Raw genomic sequence first — 23,958 nt, 5'->3', positions numbered from 1 at the left:
GTTGCTGGGTTGCTCCTCCTTCGCATACAGAGCTCTCAAAGTCTACAGCTTAGCTGTCAAACTCCCTATGGCACAAATATAAGCAATCACAAACAATTTTCTCTTCCTAGACACACACACTATTATGTCTCCATTTTCTGAGAGACAACTCAGATTATTAATTAACTACTAATGACAAAATAAAAATGACAACTTAACCTACAGCAACTTTAGTAACTGCTCATATTTATTTAGACTTCCTCTCTCCTATTGAGTTCTCTGAGCTAGCTTCTATATTTGTTTAGTTAAAAACATCAATATGTCAGTTTTATTCAATCTTGACTAAAGGCATCTGACTACATTTCTGCCTGATGACACGAGAGCAAACAGGTTAATATATAGGTCCAAATCACAACAACAGTTGCCTCGAGGTACTTTAAATCGTAAGGTAAAGACCCTACAATAATACAAAGAAACAGAGAAAAACCCAACAATCATATGATCCCATATGAGCAACAGTGGGAAGGAAAAATCCCCTGTTCACAAGAAGAAACCTCCAGCATAACCAGGTTGAGGGAGGGGCAACCACCTGCACCAACTGACTGGGGTTAGGGGAGTAACACAGGAGAAGACTTACTGTGGGAGACGGCCAGAGATGAATAATAATTAATAACTGAATGCATCGTTACTATGGTAGGATTCAAGGTCACCTGATCCAGCCCTAACTATAAGCTTGATCATAAAGGAAAGTTTTAAGCCTAATTTTAAAAGTAGAGAGGGTGTTTGTCTCCCAAATTCAAACTGGAAGCTGGTTCCACAGAAGAGGGGTCTGAAGGCTAAAGGCTCTGCCTCCCATTCTTATTTTGTCTGAGAGCAATGTGTTCTTATGGAGTGATATGGGTCTCATTATTGAAGACCTTTTATGTGAGAAGCAGGATTTTAAGTGACTTTAAGTGATTCTGGATTTGACAGGGAACCAATGAAGGCAAGGCAATATAGGAGAAATATGTTCTCTCTTTTTTAGTTCCTATCAGTACTTGTTCTGCAGTATTTTAGGTCAACTGAATGCTTTTCATGGAGTTTTTAGGACAATAACGGAAAATAACAAATTACTGAAATCCAGGATAGAGGTAATACACACATGAACTAGTTTTTCTGCATCACGCTGACAAAGTGTGTTTCAGTTTGTCACAGTGTTAGTGCATGCGAAAGTAATGGCATCCAGAGTAAGTATCTGGTTAGATACCATATTTCTTAGATTTTAAGGAGTACAGTAACCTCAGTTTTATCTGAGTCATTTGCCTGTCCTGGTTTCATGGATAGGCAAAGTTGGGTGTCATCTGCATAGCAGTGAAAATGTATGCAAGCATGTATGGAACTATGAGGAACTCACAAATACTGTTAAATGTTCAGTTTCTATGTCATATGTCAGAACATATCTAGAGTGTGATTAAAGTAGTTTCTTTCACATTTTGAAAGAAGCCAACTGAGTCTAGTAACAGATTAAATGCCGTGTCGAGGCTGTAATTTTTAGCATCTACATGGATGTTAAAATCACCCACTATACTTATTTTGTCTGAGCTGAGCACTTAAACAGATAAAAAATCCAAGAAATCAGACAGAATTGAAGATTGTTGCCACACCTGCTCCTCAGGTTGTGCTTCGAGGATTGTGACAATTTGTACAACTCAGGTGTGTTGATTCATTTAAACTAACAAAATAATCGGGTTTCTGTGAGGCAGAGTAAATTGATTGGTGATCAATTATTAATTCATGTAATATAAGGGCTTAGAAATGACAGACACCTAATGTCTAAAAATCCACATTTTCTCTTTTGTGCAGTTGTGGATACTACTAATACTGTTTTTTCTTTGCGATTATTGCAATATAGGGAGAACATGCGGCTGAAGACGTCACTCCTGGTGCGATTGGAGAGGAGACCAGAGAAAACTAGAGAGTCCGACATTGTTTTGGCAACGTTAGACACTAATTTAGTGACCTCTGATTTCATATTTCCCTCAAATTTCCTTCTGGTCCTTAGAAGGTCGCTGGTGTCTCCAGCTTCACATCTCAAAACAGAATCTTTAATTATCAGAGTTTGTTTCCCAGCAGGTGTTTTGCTGAGTGGGGAAAAACGATTAGACACATGAATGAGTTGATGCAGTGTACTGGGGGCTTCTGTTTAGGACTACACTCTGGACAATCTGCTAACAGGGGCTATGCTACCTTCAGCTGAACTGGCTACAGGGGTTTTTCGAGGGTGCAAAGCTGGGTCTCTAATTTAGAGATCTGGACCTCCAGAGCTGCAAACAGGCTATGTTTATTACAAGTATCATTACTAAAGAAGGCCAAGGAGGAGCTAAACACCTGATACAATGAGCATGAGCAGTGTGAAGTGGATGGGAAACTTTACAACAGCAAAGACTATGTGGAAACAATGGCTGGAAGATGTCATGGATGGGTGGAAGAATGCCCTGTTTAAGATTTTATAGAATTGCACTCCTGTGGTTTGCCATTCCTGAATCCCATAGTAATATATCTGTTCAGGATACTCTCTAGAGTTTTCCTATTTTCTGTGAAATTGGTGACGATTGGTGGTGGGACTCTGGCTCTCTTCGGTGTTCAGGAAGTGCCTGCATTTGCTGGGCCTTTCTTTTTGTTAAAAGGGAGATTTTAAAAAGCTGAAAACATGGTTTGTGCTTTAAAACTTTGTGACCAAGATGTGACCTTGTTTTTGCCCTCCTTTCATGCACATATAGGTGTGAATGAGCTTCTCTCCAGTCAACTGGTTGCACTGATTAGGAATGCATGACTAAGGAGCACAATCTCTCATTCAGATCCAATCATGTGTAAAATCTGACAGATAGAGCTTTCAAAAACTAGAAGCAAATGAGGAATTCTGTCTCTAACAAATCAACTTCTCTATTGAATGATTTAGACACATATTAACTACTAATATTTAAAAATCTGCTAAATATATTTGTCTGACAACAGCCTCGTAATTAAAGTAATGGTTATGGACATGCCTATGTTTTCTCAATATTCTCACTTATTGTTTTCAGTCCTGTCACTGTTGAGAACACAATATAGCACCTCCCTGAAACTTCTTTTCACTCATGGCATTTCTAGGACCTGCTCCTCTTACTGGTTTGTAAAAGTGAGAATCCTCAGGACTCCTCAGGACTATCAAATAAATAAACAAATAAACAAATAAATTTTTAAAATAGTTCTCCGTTTTTTTTTTGGTTTTTTTTAATATATCCCTGTGATTACTCTTGCAATGTAATCTGTTACCTTCTCTAAAACAAAAGTGTTAAGTGTGTTTGTACTCACCCCATTTGAACATCATCATTGTCAGCAGCACCGTCTTTAAATTCACATGAACTTTCCCCAACTCCATAGCACAATCACAGACTGGGGTATGTAAAACCACAAGGAAATATCAATTTGTTTTTCAGTAGGAAAAAAAAACAAGTGAAGAAGTCCTACAGTAATGGCATGTTGCTGTGCAATGTAAAGGCTCCTCGCTGTGTTGTGGTTGCCCCAATACTCATGCTTGGATACAGACCGAAAGCCCTCCCTGCTTTAGACTGGAGTATAATCAGCCACGTGAAAGAAAACAGGAAAACATGAACTGGATTAGCACCTGCTAATACTGTTTTTCCATTCAGAGGCCCTCAAACCCTTTAACTGTCCCACCTAGAAACAGAAAAAAGTAAGAAAATATTATGATCTGTAAATAATTTTTTCCTTCAACAAAAGCAAATGGTAAATGGAATGGTTCTTAGAAGCGCTTTAGGCCAAATCTTTGAATTCTGCAACTTTTTGTGACAAAGTGCAATGTGTAAAACCCCTGTTCAATTCACTTCAGATAAAGATAAAGAACTTCAAATACTAAAGTGGAAAAGCCAACCATTCCCATTTAGAAGAACTTGGAAACAGTTTGAAGAAAAACAGAAATAATCTTCAAAATAAGGAAGGCTGGCCATTTGAGATGAGGTGACAGTCCATCCCACTGACAGACAGAGGAAATATATGAGAGAAATCCACCACAGCAAAGATGGTCTCAGAATTACACCACCCACAAAGATAATTTGGAAAAGTTCTTAAACATTTATCTATTTTTCTTAAATTTTGTAGTCACATTTGACTAATGATTCTAGTTTATGCAGCTTTTATCCCTGTGACTATTGAAATAAAAGTCCAACTCTTCAAAAATAACAGCACAAATAGGAGTCTACAGTTATTTCAAGATGGCTGCCAAGTGGAAAAGCATTCTTGTACAAGGTCTATGACAAGTTCAATAACATAACAAATAAGGTAAAATTATCACTCTGAAATCAGCAAAAACTGAATATAGAAGCTTCAAAAACAGAGTTTCGGTATTGTTTTGTAATAGTACATCTCTCAAAAGTACATCTCTTCGAATGTAGCCCTTTTTTTGCATGAGACACCACAATACCCGGGTTTTTTTCAATACATTTGTATCTACACTCAACTCTAAACTAAAGGCAAAAATGCACCCACAATAAATAAAAAAAAGAGATATATATATACTTGTTTGATTTGGACAGTGGGTGCATTATATGGATGGATTTTCTAATTTACATCAGTTCCAACATCTACCAGTTACATTTACACCTTAAAGAAATAAACTAACTGTGCATTATGTAAAACTTGTAAAACAAATAAATAAATGTGTTTTTTAAAAAAAATAAAAGATATAAACCACTGTCTGAGCCTTGGTTGCAAAAACACATTGACAAATTAGCACTCAATGACTTTCAGGCGAGGTCATGTTGGTCTGTATGTGTAGCCTGAATGATGTAAACCATTCAGCCTGTTGCACTGTGTTAACTTGTACAGTCCAGTGAATCCAGGCCAGGGTTTAGTCCCTGGTCCATTAATGTCGTTATCAGCTTTAGTGGCTCCTTTGTAGTGTGGAGCTTAGCAGTCAGACATCCACCAATTAGCCAGTTAGAGACTTGTAACTTCACTTGTTACAACCTTAATGCCACACTCCACCTTAAACATCGGCTGCCCCCAATACCTTACCCTCTAATGGACAGATTTGGATCAGTGAACTTTATGTCACTAGCACGTGATCAAGATATTGTGTACTGTACAAATGAGTGCACTGGAGGAATGAATAAGATCAGGATTTAAACAACAAACTTGCCTGAAAACAAAATTGCGTTTAAAAAAAATAAATAATTAAAAATTCAAGCGTGTGCGTTGTTTACATGCACTGCTGAGAAGATTCATACAGGTTTTTAAAGCAGTATTTGTAATACTGTAAATGAAGACTCCTTGGTTTCAAGAATACTCAGCAGACATGTTTGTGTTGTAATACCTATAGCATGCTCTAATCACATGAATAGAATATTATGGTCAACAGTATCGAATGCTGCGCTAAGGTCTAGCAGGACAAGCACAGACATGAGTCCAGTGTCAGAAGCCATAAGAAGATCATTTGTAACCTTCACTAAAGCTGTGTCTGTACTGTGATAAGCTCTTAAACCTGACGGAAACTCTTCAAATAAACCATTCCTCTGCAGATGATGTGTTAGCCGTTTGACAACTACTTAAGGGTTGACTTGCCACAAAACCCCCACAGAAATGGATAATGTATACGGGGCACATATAGGTCAGTCCTTTTGGGCCCATGGGCACCCCACAATGGGCATGCCCACAGAAAACCCAAGCATGGCCCACACCATGCATAAAACTTATACTGCCAGCACGTGTGAGTTCGCGTATTAGTGATGGGAAGTTCGGCTCTTTTCACAGAGCCAGCTCTTGTGGCACGGCTCCCAAAGAAGAGCTGGCTCTTTTGGCTCCCAAATGGCTCTTAATTTATTATCATCTGTAGCCTCATATTTTAGCTTTATTTGGCAAATATGAATGCTTTGTGTGTTGATAAACCCTTTTGCATTTAGTGTTTTTATGAGAAGCCTTATAATTGCCTAATTTTGTGTATTTGTTCTGTTACAAAAGCAGGCATTCTTACTTTAAAAAAATGTAATCAAACTTTTAATTTTAATTCAACACAAAAACAAAACACTGTAAACAAATCCACAGAACAGAAACAGAACCAAACTCAGTAGCCAAACAGTAAGTCCTGAGTGATTCAGAAAAATCAAATGCCTCAGCTTGGATGGGGTGATTCCGTTTCTCCTCTTAGTATCTGCTTCTTCTTTAAACTGCAGCCAGATGCTGCTTCGTTTACGGGTGTCAGTCATATTTATGAGTTTTTGCGATGCACTTGCACTCTCCTCCTTGTCGCTGTCTACCGTCTCACTCACTGACTGAGGAGTGACGTGAGGAGCAATCCTGAAATATTGATGCTTTCAATACCAGCATTTCATGTTGCAGGATCAATTCCCATATGAAAATATCAATATCTATTTTGATTAAATTTGTTTTAATTGTAAAGATGACATACAGACAAAAGTAAACTTTGCAATTAGCGGGATATTCGGCAATACCCTGTTAATAGGAACTACAATCGCCTTCCGCCTAGATTTGTAGTCAAGACCGCCTAAACCAAGACCAAGACAATACCAAGACCAGAGGGTATCGAGACCAAGACAAGATCAAGACCAAGACAGACCAAATCAAGACCAAGACAAAGTTGAGACAAGACTAAGACCAAGACAAAAAAGTCTTTAAACTGCAGCCAGATGCTGCTTCATTTAAGGGTGTCAGGCATATTTATGTGTCTTTCCGATGCACTCGCACAGCCCTCCTCACCACTGTCTACTGTCTCACTCACTTACTGAGAGGACAGACGCACGCTCCACTTGACTGCCGCGTCTCTCACCCTCTGAAGCGATTGGAGCATAGCTGAACCACTGTGTGAGAGCTGAGCAGCGAAAGGAAATTAAGTGATGAGACGGCTCTCGCTCAATGGGAGTCGACTCTTCTGATTCACTACAAAACACTCTCTAAGCACGGCTCTTAGAGCTGATGCTTTTGCGCATGACACATTATCGAACGTTAGGTTGTGTGTCATGGATACTGGTGACTCCAAATCTCCCGACCACTATGTCGCTCTGAGACAGCAAGACCGAGACAGCGAGACCAAGACAAGACCGAGGGATCCGAGACCAAGACAAGACCACGTAAAAGTGGTCTCGAGACATCCAACTCTACTTCCGCCTCTTGTTCATGCGCATGCTACGACTCCACAAGAGTGTGAGCCAATGAGAAACCCGAGGCACAAAACATTAGACCACAAAACACGCAATCTTGACTTTGCAGGCAGAGATGAGACACATTGACACTATTGCCTATATGGACCTTATTAGTTTTACGACTGAGTAGATTGCGCAGAGACAGAGGGAAAAATAAAAGCCTGGGCAATAATAAGTGACCTTACTATTACCCAGGCCAGTAATAGTAAGTAATAGGAAGTGAACAATTTCTTCATATTGGCAAGAAACTGTTCTTATGTATCTTTTTTAGTTGAGTTGGTTAAACCTGTAAAATTCAGGTAACTGTGGAAAAATCTAATAAAAACTGTGCTACTGCATTTTTAAGTCAGGAGTGGCAGAGAAGTACACTATCGGTCAAAAGTTTTTCCGGGGGTGTTCTAAAACTTTGAAAATTATGCAGTTTAATGTCTCATTGCACTCTGAAATGAAAGCATAGTACAAATAAGCAATTGGAGTTAAAAAAGAAATGATGGAATCAATTTATAGACCGAAATGTATTCTAAACATTTGACTCCTCAAAGTAGCCACCTTTGGCAGATACAGTGGCTTGCAAAAGTATTCGGCCCCCTTGAACTTTCCCACATTTTGTCACATTACAGCCACAAACATGAATCAATTTTATTGGAATTCCACGTGAAAGACCAATACAAAGTGGTGTACACATGAGAAGTGGAACAAAAATCATACATGATTCCAAACATTTTTTACAAATAAATAACTGCAAAGTGGGGTGTGCGTAATTATTCAGCCCCCTTTGGTCTGAGTGCAGTCAGTTGCCCATAGACACTGCCTGATGAGTGCTAATGACTAAATAGAGTGCACTCTATGTGTAATCTAATGTCAGTACAAATACAGCTGCTCTGTGACGGCCTCAGAGGTTGTCTAAGAGAATATTGGGAGCAACAACACCATGAAATCCAAAGAACACACCAGACAGGTCAGAGATAAAGTTATTGAGAAATTTAAAGCAGGCTTAGGCTACAGAAAGATTTCCCAAGCCTTGAACATCCCACGGAGCACTGTTCAAGCAATCATTCAGAAATGGAAGGAGTATGGCACAACTGTAAACCTACCAAGACAAGGCCGTCCACCTAAACTCACAGGCCGAACAAGGAGAGCGCTGATCAGAAATGCAGCCAAGAGGCCCATGGTGACTCTGGACGAGCTGCAGAGATCTACAGCTCAGGTGGGGGAATCTGTCCATAGGACAACTATTAGTCATGCACTGCACAAAGTTGGCCTTTATGGAAGAGTGGCAAGAAGAAAGCCATTGTTAACAGAAAACCATAAGAAGTCCCGTTTGCAGTTTGCCACAAGCCATGTGGGGGACACAACAAACATGTGGAAGAAGGTGCTCTGGCCAAAAATGGAACTTTTTGGCCAAAATGCAAAACGCTATGTGTGGCGGAAAACTAACACTGCGCATCACTCTGACCACACCGTCCCCACTATCAAATATGGTGGTGGCAGCATCATGCTCTGGGGGTGCTTCTCTTCAGCAGGGACAGGGAAGCTGGTCAGAGTTGATGGGAAGATGGATGGAGCCAAATACAGGGCAATCTTGGAAGAAAGCCTCTTGGAGTCTGCAAAAGACTTGAGACTGGGGCGGAGGTTCACCTTCCAGCGGAACAATGACCCTAAACATAAAGCCAGGGCAACAATGGAATGGTTTAAAACAAAACATATCCATGTGTTAGAATGGCCCAGTCAAAGTCCAGATCTAAATCCAATAGAGAATCTGTGGCAAGATCTGAAAACTGCTGTTCACAAACGCTGTCCATCTAATCTGACTGAGCTGGAGCTGTTTTGCAAAGAAGAATGGGCAAGATTTCAGTCTCTGGATGTGCAAAGATGGTAGAGACATACCCTAAAAGACTGGCAGCTGTAATTGCAGCAAAAGGTGGTTGTACAAAGTATTGACTCAGGGGGCTGAATAATTACGCACACCCCACTTTGCAGTTATTTATTTGTAAAAAATGTTTGGAATCATGCATGATTTTCGTTCCACTTCTCACATGTACACCACTTTGTATTGGTCTTTCACGTGGAATTCCAATAAGATTGATTCATGTTTGTGGCTGTAATGTGACAAAATGTGGAAAAGTTCAAGGGGGCTGAATACTTTTGCAAGCCACTGTATAAAAGCTGAATGGTAATCTTTCTACAATAGAAGTCAAATATTCTCCAGAAAGTTCTTCCCATATCTGTTGCAGAAGTTCCCATAAATGTGTGGTACTTGCAGGTTGCTTTGCTTTCACTCTTCTGTCCAGTTCATCCCAAACCAGCTCAATGGGGTTTAGAGACTGTGCTGGCCACTCCATGTTTTCAAGCTTTTTTCCTGAGGTAGTTCTGGTATAGTTTTGACTTATGTTTTGGGTCATAATCTTGCTGTAGGATGAACCCTTGACCAACTAGGGACATGCCAGAGGGTATTGCATGGTGCTGCAGAATGCTGTGGTAGCCGTTCAGGGGACCTCTCAACTCTGTACAAGTCACCGACCCTGGATCCAGCAAAACAGCCCTAGACCATCACAATTCCTCCTTGTTTGACAGTTGATGCCACACGCTGTGGAACCATCCTTTCGTCTACTTGACGGCATACAAAGATCCTACGTGATGAACTGAAGATCTGAAATTTTGATTCATCAGTCCATAATACTTTCTTCAAGTCTTCAGTAGTCCAATGGTGGTGTTACATGGCCCAGGCAAGCCTCTTTGTCTTATTCAGATGTCTGACTTTCTTGCTGCAGCTCGTCCTGTCAAACCTGCAGCTCGAAGTCTTCTCTTCATAGTTGAAACTGAGACTTGCTTACTACAACCACTATTAAGCTGTGCTTGAAGCTGTTGTTCTGTGAGCCGCCTATCACACAAGCTGTTAACTTTCAGAAACTTGTCTTCTGATTCAGTTGTGGCTTTGGGTCTGCCAGACCTCTTCCTGAGTTTGCTCCAGTTTCTGAATGCCTTTTGATGGTGAAGGAAACTGTACTTGCTGACACCTTGACTTTCTTTCCAGTTTTTCTGTAGGAAAGACCTACATTTTCAAGTGTTATGATGATCTGTCTCTTCCATTTTTAATTGCCTTTTTCTCGCCATTTTTGTAGCAACAAACTACTTTCTGCAGTACAATACTGTTCAACTGATGCTCATGAGGGTATGGTACTAGCAGTGTGTTCCAGTACTGCTTTTATGCACACAGAGGGGGGTGTAAGTAATCCAGAAAAGTTGGAACACCTGTAGGAATTAGTAGCACCAGCTTTCAGGACTCGATCAACCTCCATTGCTGCAGAATAGCTTTAAATTGTTAACCTATTTTGTGTTGCTGTCATGGTCCTGGGTCTGGTAACCCAGTGCTTATGTTTTGATTAATAATATTCTGTGATTTAGTGGTTTTTCTAGTGCAGAATCTAGTCTTTTGTATTTCTAGCTCCCTTAGTCATTCTTTTGTATTTTGTGATTTCTAGTCTTTAGGTTTTGTTACTACCTCCCCTGTGTTCCTTGTGTTCCTCGTCATTCCTGTCTCTATGTTCGTGTAGTCCCTGTTTTACTTTGACAGTCCCGTGTCCTGTGTTAGAGTATTCTGTTTTGCTTCCTCCCTGTCTCATGTGCGTGATTAGTCCCAGCTGTTTCCCTCCTGGTCCTCATTCCCTCGTTATCCCTTTGTGTATTTAGTCCTCCGTTCTCCTCTGTCTATTGTTGGTTTGTCTGCTTTTCTGCCCTGTGTATCCAGGTTTTATGTAGTATTTTATGTTTAGCTTTCCTAGTTTAGGTTTTTTTAATTCCCTTGCTGCCTACTGTTTGTAGTTTCTTCAGCCAAAATAAAGGCTAGCTTTACTCCGTCTCTGTCGTCTGCATTTGGGTCCACACACTCTCTGCTCCATGCTAGCAGACGTAATATTTCCTTGAAAAAGTCCTTTTTGTACAATTCTGAAATGTACATTATTTTTCAATTTTTGGCTAACCCTACCTTTTTTTCACCTCTGGCAGTTCAGCACTTAACTTAATGTAACTGTAGCATTTCAAGCTATTCATTGGGCTTGAATGAGTTGAATTGCAATAAATAACTGAAAAAATTGGGTTGTTCTAAAGCTTTTGACTGGTAGTGTAAGTGAGGATGGTGCGTCATGTCTATAAGGAGAGCTAAACAGTAGTGAGGTGTGCAGTTGAAGAGACAGATCATTGACTGGTGCCAAGCCCGATCTTGTTTGACATGGTGATAGATAGTTTGACAGATGAGATCAGGAAGATGTCCATGTTAACAGACATTGTGATCTGTTATGAGTGTAAGTGTAGCCGCTAAACTGGTGGACCTAAATCTTCACTACCACGTCTGTATACATACAAGCGGAAGGGGAGTGAGTGGGTCAGCGCTCAGAGCACAGAAGCTAAGGCGGCTTTAAACACACCATTTATTTTCATAAGAAAATGCAGCCAGAATCACAAATACAAGCTAAAACCCCCGCTATACAATAAAAATAGTGTTCACAACCCGCTAAAAACCCTGCCGGCAGAAATAACTATACACTAAAAAAACAAAACTAAATGAATGTTTTTTCATATGCTAAAAACTTCCCCCCAGAGTCCTATATCCCCACAGTCCAGCCACACGCGGGCAAATGTTCCTTAGCTGAAAGAGACAGGAGAGGAACTCCTCTTCCGGGATGGGGAATCTCGCCAGCAGAAGACCAGGGAGGAGTCCAGCCACTCTCCACACCCGCACACGGCCTCCCTCGTAGCCCCGCCCTGAAACAACAGACACGGGCCAGCAACGTTGTCGGCGCAGCCGCGGTTACCCTCCCCCGGCAAAGCTACGCCTAGCGCCCAACAGTGGGAAAGCGATACTCACAGATGCAGGCAGTAGTGATGGGATTTCCGGCTCTTTTTAGAGAACCGGCTCTTTCGGCTCACTTAAAAGAGCCAGCTCTTTCGGCTCCGAACCGGCTCTTCAGGTTGTTTTGTTGCTTTAATTAATTTATTATTACAATAATATAAAATTGCTGTGCTGACGGACGTGGGTTACTGACCTGGTAGCCTGGCTGCCCCTGGGTGGGTCCGGGACAGGCGTGAGGTTCTGGGGGCGCTCCGTCTCTGGGCTGGGGCCCTGGCCGGGCCTCGGGGGCTCGGGTCCTGGTTGGTGTGTTGCTGGGGTTGTGGGCGGGTGGGTATATGGGGGCCCAGTCCTGGCGCAGGGCGCCGCCGGTGCATCGAGCCACCTGGGGGACTCTTCAACTGGTGGGGGAGGTTGTCACATCTTGCAGGAGCTTTCCTCTCTTCAGGAATTCTCTCTGCAGGAGGGGGAGATATAGGAGAGGTGGAGGAAGATCTCAGCCTGGGCGTCTATTGTCTTGTGTAGTCTGGAAGATGAGTGGATGATGGGGTGGGTGCAGTTTTCTCTGTAGTGGGGTCGGGTGGGCTGTCCCGGGCTCTGTGGGGCCGGGCGGCGCTGCTGCACTGGGCCCTGGTCCGGATGGGCCTGGGCCCCCTTTCCATGGCGGGTTGCAGAGCATGGGGGTGCCTACTGGGGTCAGCGGGGGAGCTGGCCCCAGGGAGGGGTCACTTGCCCCTCTCTTTCTTCCCTCCCCATCTCCAGCTGCCTCCCTCTTCCCGCTCCACCACAATCACCCACACATGCAGGGCCTTGGGGTAGGGGTGTGTCACCAGGGTGCAGAGGAGGCATCCCCCCCCTCTGTCCCCTTCTGGCTGCCTCTGCCTCAATTTTATCTCACAACTTAGACATTCACATTACTCACACTCTCATAACACATACATATAGGATCTTGGGGGTGGGCTCACAACACGGACCCCAAATTACCATCAGGGTGTACACCGCACCCCTGGCGTCGTTGCCCACCTCTCAATTTTAAATACACGTAGACATTGAGGGCTATCAGGAGGGGCTATGCGCTTACCTGCTGCTCTCTGGCAGGTAGCTCCATGCCCTCCTGGGTTTTAATTGCACCTTAGAACACATATACATCAACACTACATATGAGCGGGTGGAGGGAGGTTTGGAGTCTTCTCACACCCCCGGTCTCTGCGGCCTGCTGGAGCGGGGGGGGCTAGGAGGAGGAGTTGGCCGTCCGACTGGGGTCTGGTGTGTGGGGCCTCCCTGCTGCTGCGGAGTCGGGGCAGTCTGCTTCTCCCCACTGCAGGGAAAAGGGTAACACCACCTGGGTCTGGGTGCAGTTTCCCCCTGCAGGGGCAAGGGTACCTAGACCCGGTTCTTAGAGTACGCTTGGGGAGTGTGATTGTGTGTACAGCGTCTCTTTATGTCTGTCTCCACGTTGGTTGAGTGTGGAGTAATTGCCTATGAGAGCATGAGGGTGGGAATGGATGTTTGTATTTGAGTGTGCCTGTATGTCTGTGTCTATATGTCAGGTTGGGTATCAGACGCCACCTCTCTGGGGACATCTCAGGCCCTCCAAGGTTTGGAGGCCTATCTCCCCCCACCACTTCCCCTGCCGGTGGCAGACGCCCTCAGACATCGATGCGTTGGTGGTTCTTTGTGTCCGGGGGTGGGCGTCCGGGTACACACCGGCTCACTCCTTGGTGGCTGCTTATCCGGGCCTGGAACCTGGGGCTCGCTCGGGCCACTTCGGGGGTGGGGTGCCCTCGGCCTCTCGGCCTGGGGCTCGGTCACTCAGGCACAGCTGGCTGCCGGCGGAGCTCACGGGCACGTCACTGCAACCCCCCCTGGCTTCTGCTCCGCGGCTGCTGAGTGATCCCTCATCTGGGACTCTCCTCAGCTCTTTCTGGGACAGTGGCGCGGCTGCCCCTCTGTTGGTCTTCCTTGGTCTCTTGTGTTCTGGGGGCCTCTGGATGTCTGGAGTTTTGATCTCCTCCATACCTGCTTCATGCCCTGGAGGATGGGACTGTGGCCCCCCACACCCTCTAGCAGATCATTACATTAAGGAACCTTTTAAATACAAGCGCGCTCATGCTCACAGGTGTACACACAGGTGATCACACACACAAACTACACCCTTTTTGGCTCCTACCTCAAAGCACACTGTGCGCTGTCGATCTTACGTGCTGCACAATAATGTTTAATATTAAGTATTTAGTGTTATATTCCCATATATCATTGTGATGTTGTTTATTCTATTACTCTCGTTTTCTTCTGCTTGTTTTCTTTTTTCTTTCTCAACAAGTGATCCAGGTGATCGATATATGTATTTTTTGTCTGCTTATTTTGTTTTTTGCCCTTTATCCCCGTCCCTCTTCTCCGCTGTTTTTTTTTTGTGTTGTTTTGTTTTGTTTTTTCCCCCCTCTTTCTTTCTCCCTTTTCTTTTCCCCTGTCCCGTATCTAGCAAGTAAAAAAAAAATAAATAAAATAAAATAAAATAAACAATAAAAGGTAAATCAAATGGACCATTACGGCAAGGCTGGGATGGTCCATTTGGTAAAGTAAATCCGTTGGGCATCTTTCTTCGCCTTTAGACAATAATTCTGATGGCAAAAGAACCAAACGGGACAGGTTTAAAAAAAACAAAAAAAACAAAACAAAAAAAAACAAAACAATAATATAAAATTATGCACAAAAGGAATTACTAATGTAAAAAAAAAAGTGGTTTTATTTATGTTTATATATAAATATATACAGTGGCCCCTAGAGACACGTACAAACTCCAAAAAGCACGTACAAACTCTAAAACACATTTCTAGCATTAACTGAACTTCCAAAACAGAGCTACCTAGATCACTTAAATTACACAATTGAAAGCATATGTGTATTGTTTGTGTATTTATACACAAGCACTCATATATATTCAAATAATAAAAAAAAAAAAGTTCATTTACCTATTACTACCACACACCGGTCGTTGGTACTTGCTGGCTTGTGTAGCCTCTAGGTAACAAAAGCTCAACACTGCACCTAGCATTCTGGAGCACTTCTGTTGTCTTTTATACATGTTTTGGAATTTTTACGTGCTTCTGAGGCTACGTCCACACGTACATGGGTATTTTTGAAAACAGAGATTTTCCGTTTTCGTTTTAAAAAATAATCCCGTCCACATGTAAATGCAGAAATGAAGGAAAACTATGGAGTTAAATCAGGGCCATAATGTTTGTGTAGTTAAAAGAAAAATTTGAAATCGAAAATTTGTAAACTGAAAGCAAAAGTCACATTTTTAGAGTGAACTTTGAAAAAGAAAGAGTTGGATTTAAAATAAAATCAAACGTTTTGAATATTTGTATTAACTGAATCCTTTTTTCATTATTATTATTTTTAAAAAATCTATTCAGTCTCAGATTACATTTTTTCAGATTCAGATCTTACCATATACTGTAATATAGAGATCCTTCTGTAGAACAAAATGTTCCTAATCTGTTTATGTTTGTCAGTATTTGGTGACTATAAATGCTTGGTAAACTAATTCTTCAAGTTGCTAAAAGGATTTTTTTTTTACCCTTTGCATTTGGGTGAATAGTTGATTACAAGTACTGCTACATCTCATGGCAGCTTGCTACCTTGGGAATTATGTAGCCTGCTTTTTTTCTTGTACTTATAAATATAAAATAAATGTACCAAGCTACAATACCTGATAAACATGTTTCTATCTTTAATTATAGTAACTTGACTTGACCAAGTTTCCACTTAATGATATTTACATCTCTAGATCATGTACCTGGGTGCTGCTGCCAACAATAGAGCATCAACTGCACTTGCTTTCTTCTTGGAGGCTGTACAAAAGTATGGCTTTCCATTGAGGTAAAATCTACACAAAATTAATTTTCACAATGATTGTGCAAATGTGTAAATATGATTCCCCCCCCCCCCCTTGATTAGCAGTGTAATTATTTTGACATGCAATATGTAAACTGTAGCCTATATGATCAGTTGTTTATACATCCCCATACAGTTGTTTAAATGGTTCAAACATTTAGAATTCTTGAAAGGTGTGCTTATACAGAGCTGCACACTGTTGAATGACCAAAACAATAAACTTCTAATAACCAGTCTAAAGTAAAACTATATTAAAAACACAAAGGCTGCAATAAATTTTAAGAGTGACATGTTTTTTTTTAGATTTAAAACAAATTGTACTGTCGATGTTTAATTTTGTTTCAGAGTTCGAGGGGATCAAGGGGTGGAAAATGTTGGAATAGCAAGATGCATGTTCACTATCCGGGGCTGTGGAAGAGGAAGCTTTCTGTCAGGCAAGAGTGTTCACAACCAAAGGTATGTGTAGTATTTGTATAAATGTCCCATGGAAATAAGAAAAATGTTCTTATATATTTTTCAATTCAGTGAATTTCTGGGTAAAATTCTGAAAACGTTGCCATATTTTGATGTTGAACAGAATAGAGCGCTTGTGGCGAGATGTGTGGATGGCTGTTTCAAGCGTGCACTATGAAACCCTTCACAACCTCGAGGATGAAGGCCTTCTGGATCCAACTGATGGTGTCCACATGTTTTGTGCCCAACATACATTTCTTCCACGTCTGCAGAGGGATCTGGATGTCTTTAGACAGGGTTGGGATAACCACCCTCTAAGGACAGAGAGGAATCTGTCCCCACAACAACTGTGGACACTAGGACTCCACCAGAATCCAGTTGATACTCCAGACACAGTGGAGGTACTAAAACAAATCTAAATTATACAATCCCTCTTTAATCAAGTTTCAAAAAGTGCACTTGGAGATGTTGAAAAAAACACGGTGTGCTGTCACTGCAGACTATCAGCTTTAAGTTGAGGGTATTTGCATCCAAATCAGTTAAAAGTTGTAGGAGTTACAACAGTCTGCATGTGTACCCCCCACTTGTTAAGTTACCAAAAGTAATGAGACAGAACATTAATCATAACTGAAACTGGATCGCAGAGACTTCAGCAGATGTTGGGCTTCATACCTGCTGATGCTCTGTCAGGCCTCTACTGCAACTGTCTTCACTTCCAGCTATTATTGAGGCATTTGCCCTTCAATTTTGTCTTCAGCAATGAAACACTGCTCCGTCAGATTCAGGTCAAGTGATTGATGTGGCCACTGCATAACATTCCACTTCTTTTAACTATTTGTTTTTTTTTCTGCAGAATGCTTTAAGTGATTGTCCATCTGGACCATCAAGTGCTGACTCATGAGTTTCGAAGCATTTGGCTGAATATGAGCAGATATATTGCTTCACTAAATACAAGAATATCACATCCTTGGAGATGTTGAAAAAAACACGGTGTGCTGTCACTGCAGACTATCAGCTTTAAGTTGAGGGTATTTGCATCCAAATCAGTTAAAAGTTGTAGGAGTTACAACAGTCTGCATGTGTACCCCCCACTTGTTAAGTTACCAAAAGTAATGAGACAGAACATTAATCATAACTGAAACTGGATCGCAGAGACTTCAGCAGATGTTGGGCCATGGAACATCAGAGAAGCCAATTGTTCCATTACTTTTGGTCCCTTAAGTGGAAGGCACATATGAAAACAGTTCAAATACCTCTGCAGTTATAGCCAATCGTGTTAGTTCCATTTCAAATCCATTGCGTGGCATATAGAGCCAAAAGTAGAATTCCCATGTTCCAATATTTATGGAGCTGACTGTTTGTCTTGAATTTCCCAACACTGTTTTTGAATTGTCATTTGAAATATCTTTTTTTTTTTTTAAATCATCACAGGAAATCGAGGATGCGTACTTGGATGTCAACTCTATTGGTGAGCTGGATGGGAGCAATCCTGGAGTAATTCTTCCATCTGTTGAATGTCCTCTATCTGAGGAGGACATGGCAAGACTAAGAGACACTGTCAATGTAACAAGGCCCTCTCAGTCACATGGCCGAGACATTTATTTGGATGTACTTAACTTTGTACTAACTCACCGTTCCTAGGCGGCAACATTTTTATTTTGAATTTTCAACCCAGAGAAGGTTCATGAATAGCTCAGACTTTTATTTGATTTGATATACATGTAAAATGAACCTGCCAGGAAATTTTTATGTGAACACTCAAACATCACATTACAAACTATTTTTTTTGTCTCTGGCACATTTTTCAACAGTAAACCTGTATGTTTTTGTGTGCTTCATGCCACTCATTAAAGAACTCTGGCTGTCAATCTCCAACTTTGAAATGTGCTTCCTGAACATTAAATGGAAGGAGCAGCATTTTGAGTTACACCTCAAAACCATTGATAGACAATGCTATGCTTTACACATTGTTAAATTCCTGGCCAAGGTGAAAAGCCTCCAGCAGAACCATTCTGAATTGACTATAGGACTTCATATGTTTCACAGGCAGGACAATGGTCTTAGCACAGGATGACACAACAGGATAGCAGATGCTGTGATTTCCAAAGTCAGCTTCACAATTGTGATTAAATTTTACCACCACAGCAAAGTCCTTCTTTTCTGAGGGGAGGAGAGGAACATGGCCTTGACCGGTGATCCATTGCAGAAACCTGGCAGATGTGATAGATCTTGGGCCATCTTCGTCAGCTACATGTTCTTGACCTTCTGTTAGGATAAGAGTGAATTTTAAGACGTTTTGAAGAACACTGGCCTTTTGGACAAAAAAAAAAATCTAAATATTTTAATTCGATACAAGTGTAACTTTTGTCACAAAAACCTTAGAATATAATTTCGGAATGTGACAACTATAAACTAGACAAAAATAACCATTTACCTTCTGACTCATAAAGCAAGTCCTGAATGAAGTTAACCAGGTCCAGCTCAACCTGATGCTTGGAGGTTCCCTTCTCACTCAGCTGAGGGTGAATGGACGCCATGACAAACTCAGCATTAACCTATGATGATATTAGAAAGCAAAGCAACCCAACGGCTTGATTACTTCAGGGCTGCAGTATTCGGGCCCTAGAACTTTTCCACAGTTTGTCACATTATAGCCACAAACAAATATTTTTTATTGGAATTCAACATAAAAGACCAATAAAAAGTGGTAAACAATTGAGAATTGTAACAAAATTCATCAATGATTCCAAACATTTTTTTACAAATAAATAACTGAAAAGTGTGGTATGTGTAATTATTCAGCCCCCTCAGTTGGCCTCAACCAGCAGCACAGGCCTGGTGTGGTGTAGTTGGCCTCAACCAGCAGCACAGGCCCTGGTGTGGTGTAGTTGGCCACAGCCATAATCACAGGCCCTGGTATGGTGTAGTTGGCCTCAGCCAGCAGCACAGGGCCTGGTGTGGTGTAGTCGTCTCGGCCAGAAGCAGAGCACTGGTGTGGTGAAGATGGCCACAGCCAGAGCCACAGGCACTGGTGTGGTGTAGTTGGCCTCAACCAGCAGCACAGGCCCTGGTGTGGTGAAGTTGGCCTCAGCCATAATCACAGGCCCTGGTGTGGTGAAGATGGCCTTGGCCAGAAGCAAAGGCACTCCTGTGGTGTAGATGGGCTAGGACAGAGCCACAGGCCATTGTCTGCAATGAATGGTGTACAATGTCGATGTTGGGTTTTTACTCTTTGTATACGGCGAAGATGGCCTTCCAAAAGGCCCTGGTGCGGTGTAATTGGCCTCAAACAGCAGCTCAGGCCCTGGTGTGGTGAAGTTGGCCTCAGCCATAATCACAGGCCCTGGTGTGGTGACGATGGCCTCGGCCAGAAGCAAAGGCACTGGTGTGGTGAAGATGGCCTCAACCAGCAGCACAGGCCCTGGTGTGGTGTAGTTGGCCTCAACCAGCAGCACAGGCCCTGGTGTGGTGTAGATGGCCTCAACCAGCAGCTCAGGCCCTGGTGTGGTGTAGTTGGCCTCAGCAATAATCACAGGCCCTGGTGTGGTGTAGTTGGCCTCAACCAGCAGCACAGGCCATGGTGTGGTGTAGTTGGCCTCAACCAGCAGCACAGGCCCTGGTGTGGTGTAGTTGGCCTCAGCCATAATCACAGGCCCTGGTGTGGTGTAGTTGGCCTCAGCCAGCAGCACAGGGCCTGGTGTGGTGTAGTCGTCTCGGCCAGAAGCAGAGCACTGGTGTGGTGAAGATGGCCACAGCCAGAGCCACAGGCCCTGGTGTGGTGTAGTTGGCCTCAACCAGCAGCACAGGCCCTGGTGTGGTGAAGTTGGCCTCAGCCATAATCACAGGCCCTGGTGTGGTGAAGATGGCCTTGGCCAGAAGCAAAGGCACTCCTGTGGTGTAGATGGCCTAGGACAGAGCCACAGGCCATTGTCTGCAATGAATGGTCTACAATGTCGATGTTGGGTTTTTACTCTTTGTATACGGCGAAGATGGCCTTCCAAAAGGCCCTGGTGCGATGTAGTTGGCCTCAACCAGCAGCACAGGCCCTGGTGTGGTGTAGTTGGCCTCAACCAGCAGCTCAGGCCCTGGTGTGGTGTAGTTGGCCTCAGCAATAATCACAGGCCCTGGTGTGGTGTAGTTGGCCTCAACCAGCAGCACAGGCCTGGTGTGGTGTAGTTGGCCTCAACCAGCAGCACAGGCCCTGGTGTGGTGTAGTTGGCCTCAACCAGCAGCACAGGCCCTGGTGTGGTGAAGTTGGCCTCAGCCATAATCACAGGCCCTGGTGTGGTGAAGATGGCCTCGGCCAGAAGCAAAGGCACTAGTGTGGTGTAGTTGGCCTCAACCAGCAGCACAGGCCCTGTTGTGGTTTAGGTTGCCTCAGCAAGAAGCACAGGACCTAGTGTGGAGTAGTGGGCTCAGCCAGAAGCACTGGCCTTGGTGCGGTGAAGGTGGCTTCAGCCAGAAGCACAGGCCATGGTGTGGTGTAGGTGGTCTCAGTAAGAAGCACAGACCCTGGTGTGGTGTAGTCGCCTCGGCCAGAAGCAGAGCACTGTTGTGGTGCAGATGGCCTCAACCAGTGCCACAGGCCCTAGTGTGGTGTAGTTGGCCTCACCCAGCAGCACAGGCCCTGTTGTGGTGTATTTGGCATCAGCCATAATCACAGGCCCTGGTGTGGTGAAGATGGCCACAGCCAGAGCCACAGGCCCTGGCGTGGTGTAGTTGGCCTCAAACAGCAGCACAGACCCTGGTGTGGTGAAGTTGGCCTCAGCCATAATCACAGGCCCTGGTGTGGTGAAGATGGCCTCGGCCAGAAGCAAAGGCACTGGTGTGGTGAAGGTGGCTTCAGCCAGCAGCACGGGCCATGGTGTGGTGTAGGTGGTCTCAGCAAGAAGCACAGACCCTGGTGTGGTGTAGTCGCTTCGGCCAGAAGCAGAACACTGTTGTGGTGCAGATGGCCTCAGCCAGTGCCACAGGCCCTAGTGTGGTGTAGTTGGCCTCAACCAGCAGCACAGGCCCTGTTGTGGTGTATTTGGCCTCAGCCATAATCACAGGCCCTGGTGTGGTGAAGATGGCCTTGGCCAGAAGCAAAGGCACTCCTGTGGTGTAGATGGCCTAGGACAGAGCCACAGTCCATTGTCTGCAATGAATGGTCTACAATGTCGATGTTGGGTTTTTACTCTTTGTATACGGCGAAGGTGGCCTTCCAAAAGGCCCTGGTGCGGTGTAGTTGGCCTCAAACAGCAGCACAGGCCCTGTTGTGGTATAGGTTGCCTCAGCAAGAAGCACAGGACGTGGTGTGGAGTAGTGGGCTCAGCCAGAAGCACTGGCCTTGGTGTGGTGAAGGTGGCTTCAGCCAGCAGCACAGGCCATGGTGTGGTGTAGGTGGTCTCAGCAAGAAGCACAGACCCTGTTGTGGTGTATTTGGCCTCAGCCATAATCACAGGCCCTGGTGTGGTGAAGATGGCCACAACCAGAGCCACAGACCCTGGTGTGGTGTAGTCGCTTCGGCCAGAAGCAGAACACTGTTGTGGTGCAGATGGCCTCAGCCAGTGCCACAGGCCCTAGTGTGGTGTAGTTGGCCTCAACCAGCAGCACAGGCCCTGTTGTGGTGTATTTGGCCTCAGCCATAATCACAGGCCCTGGTGTGGTGAAGATGGCCTTGGCCAGAAGCAAAGGCACTCCTGTGGTGTAGATGGCCTAGGACAGAGCCACAGTCCATTGTCTGCAATGAATGGTCTACAATGTCGATGTTGGGTTTTTACTCTTTGTATACGGTGAAGGTGGCCTTCCAAAAGGCCCTGGTGCGGTGTAGTTGGCCTCAAACAGCAGCACAGGCCCTGTTGTGGTATAGGTTGCCTCAGCAAGAAGCACAGGACGTGGTGTGGAGTAGTGGGCTCAGCCAGAAGCACTGGCCTTGGTGTGGTGAAGGTGGCTTCAGCCAGCAGCACAGGCCATGGTGTGGTGTAGGTGGTCTCAGCAAGAAGCACAGACCCTGGTGTGGTGTAGTCGCCTCGGCCAGAATCAGAGCACTGTTGTGGTTCAGATGGCCTCAGCCAGTGCCACAGGCCCTAGTGTGGTGTAGTTGGCCTCACCCAGTAGCACTGGCCCTGTTGTGGTGTATTTGGCATCAGCCATAATCACAGGCCCTGGTGTGGTGAAGATGGCCTCAACATGCAGCACAGGCCCTGGTGTGGTGAAGATGGCCTCACCCAGCAGCACAGGCCCTGTTGTGGTGTATTTGGCCTCAGCCATAATCACAGGCCCTGGTGTGGTGAAGATGGCCACAACCAGAGCCACAGGCCTGTTGTGGTGTAGTTGGCCTCAACCAGCAGCACAGGCCCTGGTGTGGTGAAGTTGGCCTCAGCCATAATCACAGGCCCTGGTGTGGTGAAGATGGCCTCGGCCAGAAGCAACGGCACTGGTGTGGTGAAGATGGCCTCAACCAGCAGCACAGGCCCTGGTGTGGTGTAGTTGGCCTCAACCAGCAGCACAGGCCCTGGTGTGGTGTAGTTGTCCTCAACCAGCAGCACAGGCCCTGGTGTGGTGTAGTTGGCCTCAGCCATAATCACAGGCCCTGGTGTGGTGTAGTTGGCCTCAGCCAGCAGCACAGGGCCTGGTGTGGTGTAGTCGTCTCGGCCAGAAGCAGAGCACTGGTGTGGTGAAGATGGCCACAGCCAGAGCCACAGGCTCTGGTGTGGTGTAGTTTGGCCTCATGCAGAAGCACAGGCCCTGGTGTGGTGAAGTTGGCCTCAGCCATAATCATACGCCCTGGTGTGGTGAAGATGGCCTCGGCCAGAAGCAAAGGCACTGGTGTAGTGAAGATGGCCTCAAACAGCAGCACATGCCCTGTTTTGGTTTAGGTTGCCTCAGCGAGACGCACAGGACCTAGTGTGGAGTAGTGGGCTCAGTCAGGAGCACTGGCCTTGGTGTGGTGAAGGTGGCTTCAGCCAGAAGCACAGGCCATGGTGTGGTGTAGGTGGTCTCAGCAAGAAGCACAGACCCTGGTGTGGTGTAGTCGCCTCGGCCAGAAGCAGAGCACTGTTGAGGTGATGATGGCCTCAGCCAGTGCCACAGGCCCTAGTGTGGTGTAGTTGGCCTCAACCAGCAGCACAGGCCCTGGTGTGGTGAAGTTGGCCTCAGCCATAATCACAGGCCCTGGTGTGGTGAAGATGGCCTCGGCCAGAAGCAAAGGCACTGGTGTGGTGAAGATGGCCTCAACAAGCAGCACAGGCCCTGGTGTGGTGTAGTTGGCCTCAACCAGCAGCACAGGCCCTGGTGTGGTGTAGTTGGCCTCAACTAGCAGCACAAGCCCTGGTGTGGTGAAGTTGGCCTCAGCCATAATCACAGGCCCTGGTGTGGTGAAGATTGCTTTGGCTAGAAGCAAAGGCACTCCTGTGGTGTAGATGGCCTAGGACAGAGCCACAGGCCATTGTCTGCAATGAATGGTCTACAATGTCGATGTTGGGTTTTTTCTCATTGTATACGGCGAAGATGGCCTTCCAAAAGGCCCTGGTGCGGTGTAGTTGGCCTCAACCAGCAGCGCAGGCCCTGGTGTGGTGAAATTGGCCTCAGCCATAATCACAG

General features: G+C 44.7%; 1 protein-coding gene across 1 annotated transcript in view; it reads right to left on the bottom strand.

Annotated features, from left to right (window-relative positions):
• crb2a (crumbs cell polarity complex component 2a) overlaps positions 1–3,521 on the bottom strand; it is a 45,285-nt gene extending 41,764 nt beyond the window's left edge. Inside the window, exon 1 of the mRNA XM_063477893.1 lies at positions 3,313–3,521. Within this exon, the coding sequence (XP_063333963.1) occupies positions 3,313–3,379 (67 nt within the window). The 5' untranslated portion in view covers positions 3,380–3,521. The remainder of the gene's footprint in view (positions 1–3,312) is intronic.
• Positions 3,522–23,958: the final 20,437 nt, after the last annotated feature.

This window comes from Pelmatolapia mariae, linkage group LG7 (genome assembly GCF_036321145.2).
Source record: "Pelmatolapia mariae isolate MD_Pm_ZW linkage group LG7, Pm_UMD_F_2, whole genome shotgun sequence".
In the NCBI taxonomy this organism is placed as follows: Eukaryota; Metazoa; Chordata; class Actinopteri; order Cichliformes; family Cichlidae; genus Pelmatolapia; species Pelmatolapia mariae.
Note: the sequence above shows the minus strand (reverse complement) of the source record. Positions and strands in the feature narration are given on the sequence as shown.